The sequence below is a fragment of the Thermobia domestica genome, chromosome 15 (genome assembly GCF_964235325.1).
Source record: "Thermobia domestica chromosome 15, izTheDome1.hap1.1, whole genome shotgun sequence".
Taxonomy (NCBI): Eukaryota; Metazoa; Arthropoda; class Insecta; order Zygentoma; family Lepismatidae; genus Thermobia; species Thermobia domestica.
The window spans coordinates 39183585-39200311 of NC_137468.1; the positions used below are offsets into that span (position 1 = coordinate 39183585).

General features: G+C 37.5%; 2 protein-coding genes across 2 annotated transcripts in view; both read left to right on the plus strand.

Moving 5' to 3' along the window:
• The window catches only part of LOC145671464 (neprilysin-1-like), a 46034-nt gene extending 41844 nt beyond the window's left edge, over nt 1-4190 (plus strand). Inside the window, exon 9 of the mRNA XM_081740655.1 lies at nt 4076-4190. Within this exon, the coding sequence (XP_081596781.1) occupies nt 4076-4190 (115 nt within the window). The remainder of the gene's footprint in view (nt 1-4075) is intronic.
• A 1510-nt stretch (nt 4191-5700) lies between these two features.
• Nucleotides 5701-16727, plus strand: part of LOC145671838 (neprilysin-1-like) — a 98734-nt gene continuing 87707 nt past the window's right edge. The window contains exons 1-2 of the mRNA XM_081741064.1: nt 5701-5862; nt 10270-10370. Coding sequence (XP_081597190.1) covers nt 5746-5862; nt 10270-10370 — 218 coding nt within the window. The 5' untranslated portion in view covers nt 5701-5745. The remainder of the gene's footprint in view (nt 5863-10269; nt 10371-16727) is intronic.

The following is a 16727-nucleotide window of genomic DNA, read 5'->3' on the forward strand; positions in this document are numbered from 1 at the left end:
CCTCCCCTCAGTTGGTAGGAAACGTGACTGACATTTAGTACTGTCACTCCTAGATGGCAGTATAATAACTACTTATATGGCGCTTTTTCTAAATTTGACAGTTAGTCTTATGACATTGTACTGTTCATTTTGAGAGTTTCACGTTAGTGTGTCTTATAAATTTGTTATTTTGAGTTGTTAGGCACAAAGTAACCCCCCTCGTTGGTTGGTAAGAGATGTGACTGACATTTAGAATTGCTACTCCTAGACAGGCCGGTAGCCAGCCCAAAAATGTAGGGGGGGCGGCAACTGAAGTTAGGGGTGGCCCGACCCAACCATATTATAGTTCATTTGCAAGCCTGAGTTCATTTTGAAACACCCTTGATTTTTGTAGCTTTTCCCTACTTTTCTGTTTACCGTAATATATTTTTGGTAATTAGAAGCTTTGTTCCTTAAATATCGCCATAATACTTGTAGGATACATTAGTGGTGTGCCAGTGTTTAATTTAAGACAGTTTCCGCCTGTCTGTTAGCATTGTTGCCAGCTATAGAAAATTTTCATTCCAGATTTTAGGAGGAAATTTTGGGAAAATTATCTGTTTTGTTTCTATTATTTCCCTCTTTGTTGGCTACATTGGAACAAATGTATCAGTATCTGGAAGTCTCGTCTTTGCTCTACACAACGCACTATAGAATGCTTCAATAGGATATTTAGGAGAAGTACAGTTGAGGTTTACAGTAGACCTTGTTCTCTAATTGGAAAGATAACTGTGATTTTTTAAAGGTAGAATGAGATATTTTTTATTGACATGTTTACTTTATTAGATATCGTCACAATACTTGTAGGCTATATTAGAGGGATACCAAAGCTTATTTTAAGATAGTTTGTGTGTGTCTGATAGGAGTGTTGCCAGCTACAGAAAATTTTAATTCCAGATTTTAGGGGCTAATTTTGGAAAAAATCCCTTTTTAGTTTCTATTATTTCCCTCTTGTTGGCTACACTCGAACAAACGTACCAGTCTCTAAAAGCCTCGTCCTTAGCCTACACAGCGCACCATAAGAAGTTTCACTAGAATAATTAGAGGAAGTACAGTTGAGGTTTATAATAAACTCTGTTCTGGAAATGGTGAATTTCTGAGGTAGAATGAGATATATATATATATTTTTAAATTTCATTCTTACTTTGTTAGATATCGACATTATACTTGTAGGATACATTTTTGGAGTAATATATATATATATATATATATATATATATATATATATATATATATATATATATATATATATTAATTTCATTCTTACTTTGTTAGATATCGACATTATACTTGTAGGATACATTTTTGGAGTACTAAGGTTTATTTTCAAATATCTTTTGTCTATCTGATGGCAGTTTTTCCAGCCAAAACAATTAATTCCTGATATTAGGTTAAACATTCGGAAAATTTCCCTTTTCCCCTCTATTATTTCCCTAACGTACCACTACCTGAAAGCTTCCTCTTTGCCCTACAGAACGCACCATAAAGAGTTTCAATAGGATAATTAGAGAAGCTGTAGCCCCGGCACAACTGTTGACTTTTGCTTCTGAGGCGTAAAAAGTGTCAAAATTTCTTGTGTATGACGACAGAGAATTTTTCTTTCTCTCTTTGAATGGAAGCCAGCGACTTCAGGATTTCACTGTATCTTGTCAAGACACCAAAGAATTTTTTTAGGGGACTTGAACTCATATAGCAGCAGTAGTGCTAGATAAAAAAATTTGAAATTCTGTTAGGGATCTTTTTGTAAATTTTCACCCCTACATTTCCCTCAATAATTTCCCATCCATTGGCAACACTGCAATGCAACTTATACCAAAAGATAGCCACATCCATTTTCTTAAAACCAAGGCCTTAACCATATTAATCGAATGAATGATTTTTGAGCAATAAGTCACTAACTGAGAATGTAGAAAAACGCCAAAAATGACCTGGGTCCGAATGGAATAATCACACAATTTTGCTCGTATAGGTACAAAGAAACAAACGACTTGTAAGTTACGAGGGCTTCGTCTCAAGTTCTGTTGATTATTTCAATAATCTGCAACATAAATCAATAAATAATAGTTGCCAGAAAAAAAAACTCATTTGAAAAAAAAACACGAAAAAGAACGGTTTTTTATTGAAAAAAAAAACTTCACAGAAAAAAAAACGTTTTTTTACAACACTAGTTAGAGGACAAGAGATAACAGCAATCGAAGTGGGAGTGTGGAGTTATAACCTGATTATTTTGCCAGCTCGAAGACGCTTGCACTGATTCAAATAAACAAAACGAAAACAAAGATGTGTCTATATTAATTCGAGCTAATTGCAGGGGTAAAAATGGATTTGAAAAGGTAGGTGAACTATGATGTCATGCCGTTTCATGTACCTATCTTTGCCCATTGTAATTTTTCTAGCAAGTGGAAGGACGCCACAGATAGTTTCTGAAAGTAGGAGGACAATATTCGCTCGCGTTCTCCCTCACTTTTACCCCTGGCTAATTGTGCTTGATTATAGAAGGTAGAGGTCTGCACGGGCTTACAAAACATATCACTTCGGGATCAGGTCGTAAATTCTTAAATGTAGAACCATATGTCTCGGGCCTTTTCGGCCTAACTTCGTAAATATACTGTAATACAATATGTATCGAACCGTTCTTTCTAAAGAACTTTTAAAGCACAACTACAAACTTGAACCTCTAATTGCTGCAACTAAAAATACAATTTTGTGTTAATTATTGAGTTTCTGTAATTCGGGCTTATTTCAGGCTCATTTGATTATCAAATGGACTCGGGCCGGGCTCGGGCTTAAATTCTAAAAGATATTTCGGACTCGGGTCGGGCATCATATTATAAATTCACGAGCCATGCCCGGGCTAAAAATTCCGGCCTGTGCAGACCTCTAATAAAAGGACAAGTTATTCGTAGAAAAAAAAATCGCTTAAGGTGTATTTCGACAAACTTTCATTTAAAAAATCACCAAAAAAGTCGCCAATCAGAAAAATTAATTTTGGTCTGGAAGTCTAATCCCTACACTTAGCGACTTTTCTCCCATATCGTTAACACTGCGCGTGAAGCATGTGAGCAGTATTCGTAGTATGAGGGAAATTTCGCTAATCTAGGGAAATTTCGTAGGTAAATTTAGCAAAAAAAGGAAAAAAGAGAATTTTTTGATAAAAACGTAAAGATGTGGGGGAAATTTATGCGCTGACTGGTTGATCAATATAAATGCTTAAATTGGCCTTTGTTCTTCAGAAATAAACGAAACAAATAGAACAGTTTGTGAGTGTGTGTTCAAAGTAGCATAATTCACACCCATTGTTCACTGGGTGTATTTTTTGTAATAATAAATAAATAAATAAAGTGGAGAGAAAAGCAAAAGAATAGAAGCAAAAAGCAAATGACAAAAACAAATGCGGTTGACACTTCCTTCAGTATAGCTAAATCAATCTTATCACATAACTTCTGTCGTAGGAATTGAACATTCAACAAACTAGGGAAAATTTGATAAGAAAAGGGAAAATTTTGGTTCAGTTGAGGGAAACTTGATAAGAAAAGGGAAAATTTTGATTCAGTTGAGGGGAAACTTGATAAGAAAAGGGAATATTTTGATTCAGTTGAGGGAAACTTGATAAGAAAAGGGAAAATTTTGGTTCAGTTGAGGGAAACTTGATAAGAAAAGGGAAAATTTTGATTCAGTTGAGGGGAAACTTGATAAGAAAAGGGAAAATTTTGATTCAGTTGAGGGAAACTTGATAAGAAAAGGGAAAATTTTGGTTCAGTTGAGGGAAATTTGATATGAAAAAGTAAAAATTTTGTTCAGTTGAGGAAAATTTGATAAGAAAAGGGAAAATTTTGGTTCAGTTGAGGGAAATTCTCTTAAGGAAACTTACGAACACTGCATGTGAGCAGGCGCGGTGCCGTACTATTTAAATCGTGAAAATCACAATAGAGCGCTCTGTGATGCGTCGCGTAACACGTACTATACGGTCTTAATTTGTGCCTAGCCTTATAGATAGGGAAAATAGCAGTAGTTGAAAATCTAAAAATGGAATTTTTATTCATTTATTATTTTACAGAATAAAAGAATGTGCGGCTACCATCAACAATTACTATGGATTTGCCACAGGCTACAAATTTGTACAAAAATATATAAGGGAAAGCACTAAGATAGAAGTAAGTACTTGTTTTTAAGAATCATTCATATTTCATAAGACGTATATACTAACGTTGATATATTTACAAAATAACAGTGACTGGAATCTTTAAGAAGCCGCAAATTCCTTGGGGAGAATTGTAAAAAAAAAAAAAAGTTTATTCGTTTTTAATAATGCATTTGAAAATGAAAATGAAATATTTGAGTTTTACGTCCCACGCTTATGCCGGTTAGGCTAAAGGAGACGGTGATGATGAGTAATGAATGAAATGGTGGAATGAAGAAAGTGGAAGGAAACGGGAGAACCCCGAGGAAACACACGCACACGGTGTTTGTCCACCACAAAGTTCATTTGGCGGGGGCTGGGATCGAACCCGACACCCCAAACACCAGAGGTGAACACTCTACCACTGAGCCACCGTGGCCCAATGATGCATTTGAATTATTTAATATTACGGGTGGGCTTTAATTATTTTATGCATACATTTATAATTTTTTTTTGCTTTAATTACCTTTGTGTACACCAGGCATGTGCAAGTTGGAACAGGGAGTGAACCAACAGAGAACCTACTGACGTAGAGAGTCGTACGAGACAATGTACAACATTTTCACAATAACTGAACAGCCATATTCAATTTATAAAATAGATCGTCCTACACTGATATCGCAGGAATATAAAAACTGTTATAACGGTAACCACAACATTTACTTCCTAAAGAAAAGCAGAAAAATCTACTTGTTTAGTATTTTAGTGGAACACTTGACCAGTCTGCCAATGTTCACTGTTGGATGTCCCAACGTGGGCGATATTTTGAAGGTGGACATCAGTTATCCAAGAAAAAACAGCTCAGTTTAAGAGATTAGCTAACAAATTCGTTTTCAATAACGAGTCATGCTCGCCGGAATAAGTGGGCCGGGGTTGGCCAGAGGGCCAGCTGTTGCACATGGCTGGTGTCGAGGAGAGAACTTTCAACTTCAACATCTCATGTAAATCACATCATGAGAATGTTATGCACTATCAACGTTAGAAAACAAACTTCATAATTGTGTTTTTAGTTGCAAGCACGAGAGAAACATGAATTTTTCATGCGATATTAAATTTCAAAGATCTCTTCTGGAAAATTCCAATTTTGGAGTTACACCATTTGATATCCAAACGGTCCAAACTTTATAATTATATTTTTTAGTTTCAAGCACAAGAGAAACATGGATTTTTCATGCGATATTAAACTTCAAAGATCTCTCCTGGAAAATTCCAATTTTGAAGTTACATCACTTGGCATCCAAATGGTCCAGTACATGTACAGTACAAATATTTTACTGTCTTATGCAGAGTCGTTCTGACACGTGATTAGGTCCATACTAAAGAATTCGACTAACATATGTTTCCTGCAGTAGTCAAGATTTTAGTATAACGCTAATCATACGTCAAAACGATTCTGCATAATGCCCTTAAAAGTTCAGTAAGTAATAAAAAAAATAAAAATACGTTTTAAAATTAACTTTAAAACATACAGGTCTTTCTTTTAGGCCAAGAACATGGTGATGAATGTTGAAAACAGTTTCTACGAATTGTTGCAAGAAAATAATTGGATGGATGAACAGACCAAACAATTAGCCTTTGACAAAGTGCGTGCAATGCAGCATTTCATTGCTTATCCTGACTGGTACAATTATAATCCATCGATCTTAGACACTTGGTATGAAGGGGTACGTAATTGCTTTTATGTTCATTACATATTTACAATCTTAGTGAATATTCTTCCCTTCTCTTGCCTTCTAAATATAATAGGATAAAGCGCTGGAATACCCCTTTTCCCATTCTTTTAAACGAAAAGTCCAAATATCTAAGAAAATGAAATGAAATCAAGTTTTACGTCCCACGGTTATGCCGATTAGGCTAAAGGAGACGGTGATGAGTGAAATGAAGAAAGTGGAAGGAAACGGGAGACCCCGAGAAAACCCACGAGCACGGTTTGTCCACCACAAAGTTCACACAGCGCGAGCTGGGATCGAACCAGAGACCGCAAGCACCGGAGGTGAATGCTCTACCACAGAGCCACCGCGCCCCCTCTAAGAAAATGAATACAGATATGACCTTTTAAGGCTATGATAAGTCATTAAAAAAATGTAAAAGTGTTCATAAAAGCCAATATATTGCGTGAATATGAAGTTCAAGCATTACACGTTACGTCTCTGTAATATACGAATATGAAAAACACTCTAACAAGACGCATAAAGAACTCCGCAAACAAAGTATGGTTGTTGATATTATGCCAATTTAGACGTTTTTCTTCGAACTTCTAATAATAATTTTAGTATGAGTCGCTTCATGAACCACATTACAAGACTGGTACGAAGAGTGATCAAAAAGTAATGTTTCAAAGGTTGCAGTTAGATGTGTATATATTATTTCATACAACCAATGCAGCCAACAGATAGTACATACATTAGGTTATTTTTCGACATAGTCTCACTATCGGTTGGGATGAGTTCGAAGATTCCTTCTTAGTAAAAATCCAGTCCTTGTGTGTTCAGCCACGTTATCGCAAAGTGTTTCAACGTCTCATCTGAAGCGAAGAGACTGCCTCCTAGGTGCTCTTTCAAGTACGGGAACAGTTGAAAGTCGCTTGGAGCGAGGTCCGAGCTGTGAGGAGGGTGGTCCATGATGTCCCAGCGTAACTGCTTCAGCAGCGTGGTGGTGCTCTTCTGGGCTGTATGTGGATGCACGTTGTCGATGGCGTTTTCTCCACCAGCCACAAACTTTCGACACCATTCTGAGACATGCTGACGAGATATTACAGTGTTTCCGTAAACCTCTACCAACCTCTGAAATTCAAAAATATTCACTTTTGGCAATTTTCCTGTGGGTTAGTCCCGGAAAGCTACAATCATGCCAAATTTCAACTTTCCACGTCAACCAGAAGTACCCTTTTATTTTATGTCAGTTCATATAGTTTTGTATAATATTAGAACGTAACTTTTAATGCTTAATCTTCATATTCATACGATTTGCTGGTTTTTATGAGCATTTTTCCTTTTTATGGCTGTCATAGGCGGAAAAGAGGCCGATTTTTACCCAACTCTTTTCATATGTCTAATTTATTAAGACCCAATCGGGGTTTCCCAGTGCTGGTAAAAGTTTAAAAATGTAAGGATTCACCTTGAACCCTCTAACTATTCTCTGTTCGGCCTAAGCTCTAAACTGCGATAAACAAAGCCACGTGAAACTAAATCTCGCTGATTTGCTGTTGGCCTACCGACGCTTGTACTATTCCGCAAAATAGTTCATATGATTTGATTATTACTTTCACTATGAAGCTCCATATAAAACTGCTACATTATTATAAATGACAAAAATATAATACGGATTATCTAATAATATACTGCAATCGAGTGTGGCTAATGAAACAATAGAAATAAACACTAAGCATGCGCAGTAATTATGGCGCCAACTCAACTGTGGACGGGAGTTCTGCTTTTAAAGTCTGAAAGATGGCTGACATGAATCCGGGTTCCGCGAGTGTTGTGCTGAAACACCAACAAGATAAACCTTTACTCACTAAGCAACAATTGTTTACTAGCGAAATTCATTTTTTTTAATCTTTCGAGTTTTTTCCTTTCTTTTCTGCTGCTGCTGCTTAAAGTATCTGGACAACACGAGACAGTATTGTCAAAATGCACGTGTATAATTTGCTCCTCCCCGTAGGGAGTGGGAGTGATACATTACTAGCCAATCGTAATTGTGACAAGCGGAGGGATACAAATATTTTGCTTATCGGAGTTTAGAGCTTACGCTGAACAGGGAATAGCTAGCTCTCATAAAAACCAATGCATACATTAACACTAATGCACATTACATACTATTTACATCATTACAATTATAAAAGTATAATAGTGCTTTGTAACACATGTATATCTAAATGGATATTTTGTGGAATATTCTTAAAGGATTCCAAAATATGGACATCTTATGAGGGAGGGTTAGAAACTAAGGTTACATATTTCTGGAGTTTCGTCTGTTATAAAGAAATGAGACGTTTATGGGAATTTTAATACATGGAGTTGGCAACTGTGCTGAGCTTCAGCAACCCGCCATCTACGTCGCTATAGTATTCGCACCGAGTCGTGAAGCTTGACCTAGATCTATCGATTTCACCACCCAATAGAACGCGAGGGTGTGTTCCAGTCGTCAACCCCCACCCACCAAATTTTGTCAGTGTCGTCTCTAGCGCTACACGGAAAACATCTCCCGAGAGTACATTGTTGTCGGATTTGACGCCAAGTTCCGTTTTGTTATTATTTTTTTTTTGCGTTATATTTTCGTTGTTACTATTCGTGTTATTGTTACCGTTTTAGAATAATTGTTACAGTGGTTATTGTTGTGGAGTGTTATTATTGGCAATTTTTAAATGTTTTTTTTTAAATAAAAAAATACTTATTTACTATCTCTTCAAAGTTTGACAACATTATTGGTGAATATCAGCTGTTTGACGTTTCCCCAAGTGTGCGTTTGGGAAGCAGCTCCACGAATTGTACCGAAGTTTTCCGATGCATCGGAGCTCAAGCAAAACATTGCTGTGATTGGTTTAGAGCCCAAGCTTCACGACTGGGTGGGAGTACTATAGTTCTATGTAAACAGAAATGACGACTCGTTTGGAAAACTGGTATCGTGAAGAAATCCGCTCAGTTATTTGATTTCTGTGGGCGAAACGTAACCGCGGCTGAAATTCGCCGGCAGCTGTTAAGAGGTTTACGGAGAGACTGTAATGTTTGTTTAGCATGTCACAGAATAAAGTGAAAAGTTTGCGGCTGGCAGAGAAAACGTCACCGACGAGGAGCGGGGTAGCCCACCCAGCACGACAGCAATACATATGAGCACAGCTCGCGTGGAGGAGCTATTCAGGACAATAGAAGGATCAAGTTACGGCATCTGGTAGAAGAATTGGGAAAGTCGTTCGGAAGCGTTTGTCACATTGTGCACTATATTTTAGAGTACTGGAAAATTTGTTCCCGATGGGTTCCAAGGTGAAACACTTCGTGATAGCCTCAATCGATATGGTGGCTATGTCGAAAAATACCTTAATGTATGTACTATCTGTTGGCTGTATTGGTTGTATGAAATAATATATACACGTCTCACTGGAGCCTTTGTCACCTTACTTTTCGATCACTCCTCGTAATATAACAATTCCACAACACTACTCTTTTTCTACATTACCTGCATTTCATTGGCTGTTACACGAATTTCAACGGAGAATATAGAATGAAGTATTTTTGCATATATATATCTTGACTCTTCGTATGAAACAAGCTTTCACTTTACATTAGTAATTATTAGAGACCGGATGTTTAGGCATTAAAAACTTGGAAAATAAGCACTTAAAATTTAAGAATTAGGCAGTTAAATAGGCACTAAAATGTAACTTGAAATAATGAAGATAAGTACTCAATACAGTTAAAAGATAAATTCAGATAATGTTCAATTCAGATATATACAGAGATAGATAGATATAGATAAACAAAACTTGACAACTTGACATGTATTCCATGTATATTTGGTAAATATATTATCTACAGCACTTTATCACTACTCATAACAGTCCAAATTTTATACACTTTATCAGTACACACAGCAGTCCGAAGTTTTATAGTACTTTCTCAGTACAGTTAGTAGTCCAAAATTTTACATCTTATCACTACGAACAGCACATATATTTCTCGGAGAGCCAGAATCCTTTATTGAAGTACTAAATTATATATTTCCCCCCATAAAGTCTTATTTTGAAGAAAATGCGTAGAATAGGCAACATTAGGCATTAAAGCAATTATTTAGCCAGGAATGGGCGAAATAGGCAAAATAAAATTGGCTTAAATTGAAACTTCAACCCGCCATACAAACTTTAAAATATTATTTTTGATCATATCTTTAATATTAAAGAATAGGCATTTTGCCTAACCTCCGGTCTCTAGTGATTATTGTGAATAAACAAAATTCTAACAAAATTGAAATTCATTTTGCTTTATTATCATATTTTTTTAAGTTTTTGTATAAGACTCTCTCTAGTAAAATTTGTAAGACTTCATTCAATATTTAGTTTTCTTTCATTATGCCAGCTTTCTGTTGGGGATAACCACTTGCAAAATATGGAAAATATTATTACAACTATCCTACAAAAATCTGTGAAGGAACTTCGTTATGGGCGAGCCAGAGACACGTAAGTTCGTAAGTACAACCAAAATTATTACACTGAAAACATATTTATATATTTATTATTTTAAAAAAGATAACCTTTTCTGAATTTTTTAGATATATTTTTGGTATTCAGTTTACAAAAATGTTATTTTAGTTGAAGCCACTGTTCATTGATATTGTTAATTTTTGACTCGAATCTTTATTTTGATTTCGAAAAGTGCAGACTAAAATGAAATGAAATCTTTGAGTTTTACGTCCCACGATTATGCTGGTTAGGCTAAAGGAGACGGTGATTATGAGAAATGAATGAAATGGTGGAATGAAGAAAGTGGGAGGAAACGGGGGGAACCCCGAGAAAACCCACGCACACGGTGTTTGTCCACCACAAAGTTCACTTGGCGGGAGCAGGGTTTGAACCCGGACCCCATGCACCAGAGGTGAACGCTCTCAGAAACCGCGGCCCTAAAAAGTGCAGACTAATGCGGAAGTCCAAACACCGTGCTCGTGGGTTTTCTCGGGGCTCTCCCGTTTCCTTCCACTTTCTTCATTCCACCATTTCATTCATTTCTCATCATCACCGTCTCCTTTAGCCTAACCGGTATATCTGTGGGACGTAAACTTAAATATTTCATTTCATTTTCATTTTTTCATAATGCGGAAGTGGTTTGCGAAGTCATGTTATTAAAAAAAAAAAATCAAGCACCAAGGAACGCAATTTGTGTTCTGGTACTTAAATGACGCCTTTCGCTTTCGGGCAAGAAGAAAATAAAACAAATAAATGAAACGAGCAAAGTAAAATACCAAATGAAAACCAATCAACTTCCAAAACGTTACACAAAACATTTGTGTATCACGCAGAGAACAATGTCTTTCTACCATTACGCTCAGTACTATAAGCTGATGGCACGAAGGAGTCATGGATTTTGGTATTATTTGATTTGAATTTAACATCCCTTTCAGCAGCGAGGCAGAGGTAAAATTGAGGGGAACGCGGATGCCATCAAGGATGTCATAAAATAGAGGATCTGCCCATACAACAAAATCGTGAAGCCATACGTCACAGCTTCGCCACGCCTACTCTGCCCACTGCGCGCCACTAAGATCGCAATGTTTCGAGCCAATAATCATGGCGGAAGCGAGAGTAGCCAATCAGACGTGCCGGTTTAGACAATGCTCGGTTGTTTTTTTTTGGCTTCATTGAGTTCATATGATGAAGATACGTATGGGCAGATCCTCTATTTTATAACATCCTTGGATGCAGTACCCCCACTTCCAGAAAATATCAACGTCGTCCCTCCACTTCCTAAAAATTACAATGGACAGAGATAAGCACGGGTGACGAGGTGACGTCGCGCGTTCCCCTACCTTTTCAGATCCACTTTTACCCCCTGCAGCGAAGCTATATGAGACAAGGACCTAGAGCTTAAAGTGGTATCCGAACCACATGAGTCTCCGCTGGGGATCGAAATGCGTGTACGCTAACTGCTTAGCCACGAGGAAACTCAAGACACGTGGAGACACTGCAATTATGACGTAATATTCTTTGGTAAATATTAAAATGTCATTTAATGTTTAGTTTCTTTCTTTAAAAGACTTAACATCAAAATACATTTTTAAAAAATGTCAATGAACCTCTAAATCGGGAACTGTCTATTCTGAACTTCCAGATTTTCTCTCGTTCCCATTAGCGAATCCAGAAGGTTCGTTTCAAGGAGGCAAATCGCTTCTTGGACTATTAATGTAAGGTTTTTAATCAACTTTTCATCAAACCAGAATAAAGTAAGTGCAATAACTTATAAATAGGCCAATACAAGTATAGCATTTGAAAGGGAGCGATTGTCCATGCCGGTAACCCTCTGGATCCGCCAGTATGTGTCCCTCCCATACATTGGTAATAATTATCAATATTATTTTAACATTTTGTATCACTACACTGGCAATTTGTAATTTTTGAATTCCATGGTTTCATTAAGACAGAATTACATTTGAACACCAAAGATAAGATTTTTGCTCTTCTTTCAATAACTGAACAGTTGCACCAATAAATGACGTTACTATTACATAATTACGTCACATGGTATTCTAGTGTTGAATTTGTTTAACTGTTTAGAGATATTCAGAGCATTTTGTGATTCAATTACACCATAACTTACATAAAAATGAAATGAAATGTAATAAAATATTTATATAAGCGGAATACAGTCGGTGAACCGAAGACAAAAGCTCCCAGGGTGAAAAGCTGTGGATCACGGCTTCTGTTGCTGACCCAAGCTGGTTCTAGCCGTGTTTGGCCACCAGATATAGCGATCTTCATTCCTTAGACCAGTGATTCACAACACGTGTTTCGCGACACACCAGTGTGTCGAGTAGGCCCATGGGTTATGTTGCGAAATGTTAGAATTCAAAGAAATTTCATGTGGCACAGAAGCCTAGAACTCTATATCATAGTCAACCATTATCAATCCACTGCTGCATGAAGGTCTTTTGAATTCTCTTCCACAAGTATCTATATGGGCGGTATTCAGAGAGAACTCGTAAATCGAGTGTTAGTCACAGTCTAGTTAGTAGTATACTAACTCTACTAAGGAAGGTGCACTTTTTGGTATTCAGAGTCTACTTTGAGTACAACTAAAAAGTTGATTTGGGTATGACTAACTTATATAACCCCAATGCATCGGGTGAGAAAAATTTACACACATGCACGGAAACGTGAGGCGGTTGTCGTTTATCTCTTGTTATCAGTGTTACCAATGTAGCACTTTGTCGCTTGATCTAGAAGGTTTTAAGGATATTTTTATCAAAAACAATTGGTTCATTTATATTGTTAGAATAGAAATTTAGCACCTTTTAAATGCTGTCTAGTGACTAAACTAGCATTAGTATTTCCACTAAAATTAATATTTCTAGCGTATTCTTGCAGTGTGTTTAGTGACAGTATTATTCACGTTGTTGGCAGTGTGTTTAGTATTATTACATGTGTGTGTGCCCTACTACGGACAGGTTTGACATATATTTTTATGCCATACCTTGTCCTTCGGGCTCTGTGTGTGATCATTCTGTACATATTTTTCGGTGGACTGTCGTCACGTTGGCAGCCCTAGCGACGCCCCTAATTGTCATAGGGACATCAACTATACCTCTTTGGAAAGCTTATGGAACATAAATTTCACAGAGGTAACTTTTGTGACTCCCTAAGCAGGACAAACAACAGTGTTGCCAGAGTTCTACAAACTTAAAACTGCTTTTTTACATTTTAATTTTCTTCTTCTTCTTCTTTTAGAGGTTTGGTATGGGGACACAAAAGTTACGTAGTTGGAATGTGTGTTCTATAAGATTTGCAACGAGGTACTGTTCATGTCCCTGTGACAAATAGGAGCGTCGCTAGGGCTGCCAGACAACGTAAATGTAAACGACAAATATACAAGGGGAGCGGAGAGTGCTACGAGCTTCCGAGTTTTTGTCTCCCTTGCTATTGCTCGTACACCCTTCATTGTTTTCACATGATTGTTCCCAATGTCTGGCGTACATGTGAGATTTTTTTCTGCATACGACAAATAACAGTGTTGACAGCGTTCCTTAAAGTTCAAATATTTTCTGTGTCTTTCTTTTATAAAAAAATATACACTGGAGAAATGGGTAAATTCAGTACCCCCCACTTACCTCTCGTATGCCCAATGACCAAATACAGGCTATCACTAGTTAGTATAAACGTAACCAAGAAAGTTCTGATACTTGTTGTGGAGGTCTGTATTCCATTGGGCATCACACCATGAGTTGAAGCTAATGGAGATAAGGCGAAGGTCAGTTGGTGGTGTGTATATCCAACACACTAAATGGTTGTGGCAATTCAGTTACACCGTGAACTTGCGTAAGGATAGAGTGAACATGGGACCTCCACAGAGCGTCATAAGGGCGGTATGCTGTTTAGTTCAAACTGGGGTCAAACGCCGCTGCAGCGGGGCGGAATATATGCCAGGCCTTTGGTGAGGGTGTCGTGACTACGCGGACAATGCAGCGGTGGTTTAGCAAGTTTAAGGATAGTGACGAAACACTCGAAGACGCACCACGTGCCGGAAGAACAACACATGTACAAAATGAGGATCTTCATGCAGCAATTGAGGCGAACAGTGGCCAGACATATGAGGAACTGGGACTACAATTCAGTGTGAGTGAAGAAACCATCCGGCAGCATCTCCATCAATTAGGGGAGCACTACAACTTGGATCGATGTGTCCAATATGATTTGACTCCGAGCCAGAAGGCAACGCGAGCAGACACCTGTGTTTGTTCGCTGTCTCGTCTGTGGAAGGAGCCATATCTGGACAGGGTGTTGACATGTGATGAGAAGTGGATTCTGCACGAAGCTCTACGGCGCCGTCATCATTGGTTTGCATACCATGAACCGGTTCCAAAACAGTCGATACTAGCACATCACCAGATGAAAGTCCTCCTGTAGACTACCCGGCACATCGTGCGTCGGGAACTGCTACCAGCTGGTAAGCGCATCAATGCAACTGTGTACTGTCAGCGCTGTCAGCAGTTGAGCCGTGTTCAAGAAAAACTCAAAACTCTGGAACCAGTACATCTGAATCGCAAAGGGGCCCTCCTGTGACACGACATCGCTAAGTCCCACGTGGCTAGGATGGGAAACCACTCTGCGCCTTGGATGGGAAACACTATTGCATCCGCCATGATCCCCGGACATGGCGCCGTCAGATTATCACCTCTTGCATTCCTTGAACCATCATCTGAGAGGACGCCAGTTCAAATCCCTATTAGAGGTGGAAAATTCACTTGATACCTTCTTCGCTTCACGGCCCACTAAGTTCTACCGCGATGGGACCCGTGGCCTTCCGTGACATACATTCATTTATTTATGTTGATACCATTTTTTGTGCTTGTAGCTCCTTTGGGATAAGTTTAAAGACAATTTGAGTTTGGTATTATGGATAACATTTTTTGAAATGCATCTTTAGTTGTAAAACCATTATCATATTGTTATTAAATGTAAGTGGAATAAAAATATTTTATTCGTATTACAACTTTATTTGCAGTTACCTTCATTTGTTGAACATTTGTGTTCCTGATGTTAATCCTGCCAATTTCCAATGACAAATAACGCCCACATCTTCACGTGTTGTTAGGTATCACTTCTTCGTTTCACAAACGAACTGTTCTCGATTTTCAAAATTTCCACTTTTTAACTAAACATGAATCACTTGAGACCTAACGTATCGCAACTGTTGCGTTAAAGTTTGCATATTAATTTAGAAGATAAATCTAATACTAATGGTTTGTTCTTCATTATTGCAATTGGGTATAATTTACTCACTATCTTCTTCTTCGCAGTAATATTTTGTTACAAGATATTTGCAATTGTTCTTAAAAGCACAATAACTGTAGCAAGACGACTTAATGACAAAACATCTGCAAGATAGCGTTTTGCAGGTTGGTTTTGTATGTGCAAGGTGGAATTAAGATATCTGGTATGGCAGGCTGTGTCATCAGAAGTGGTTTTATTGTCATCTAAGAAAAAAAACAAACTTGGTTAAATCTAAAGGCTCTGCAAACGGAATGGTGGAGTTATTCCAATAGTACAGTGGAGCAGTGCATCTCAGTACATGTTGTCGGAAAGAGTTGGAAGTGAGCGGTATACAATCAAAGTCATTAACTGCTGATGGGGGTGAGAGGAAGTAAATGTATCTACTTTCATCACAAGAGTTTCCATTTTTTTTTAACAATCTTTAAATAGACAAGCTCTAGTTGTCGAAGTTGAGTATCATTCAGGTCTTGTTGCTGTAACAACTGTAGCACATCTAAAACAGAATTCGATTTTCTTGCTAAACTGAAAGCATACTGTTTGCTTCCCATCCTACTTTGCTCGTCGAGTCATAGCTTGTAAAGTCATGAAGAGATGGTAAACTTTAGGATTTTTTTTTTTATCCCAAATGCTTCTGAAGCTATAAGACATCCTAAACCTCTGTTTCTTTCTCCAACACCAGCGACCAACCACAAACCATGGCAACCGACGTCTTTCAAATAATGCCAGTATGATATGGCTAACACAAACACACCCGTGTCTGGGCTGTGAATTATTAGGGTTACATTTCTTTTGTTTCTAAATGAATCAAACGCATGAAGAAATATTCTTGTGTCTGCTTCATTCTGGTTAGTTTTCAGTTTTCATACGTTCTTATTAACTGATCTTCATGTTTTAGGTAACAGTCGTTTTCGATTTCAAAACTACCAGACACTGGAAATTAGCTGGATTAACATCAGGAACACAAATATTCAACAAATGAAGGTAAATGCAAATAATGTTGTTGTAATACTAATATTATATTTTTATTTCAGTTACATTTATTAAAAATATGATAAT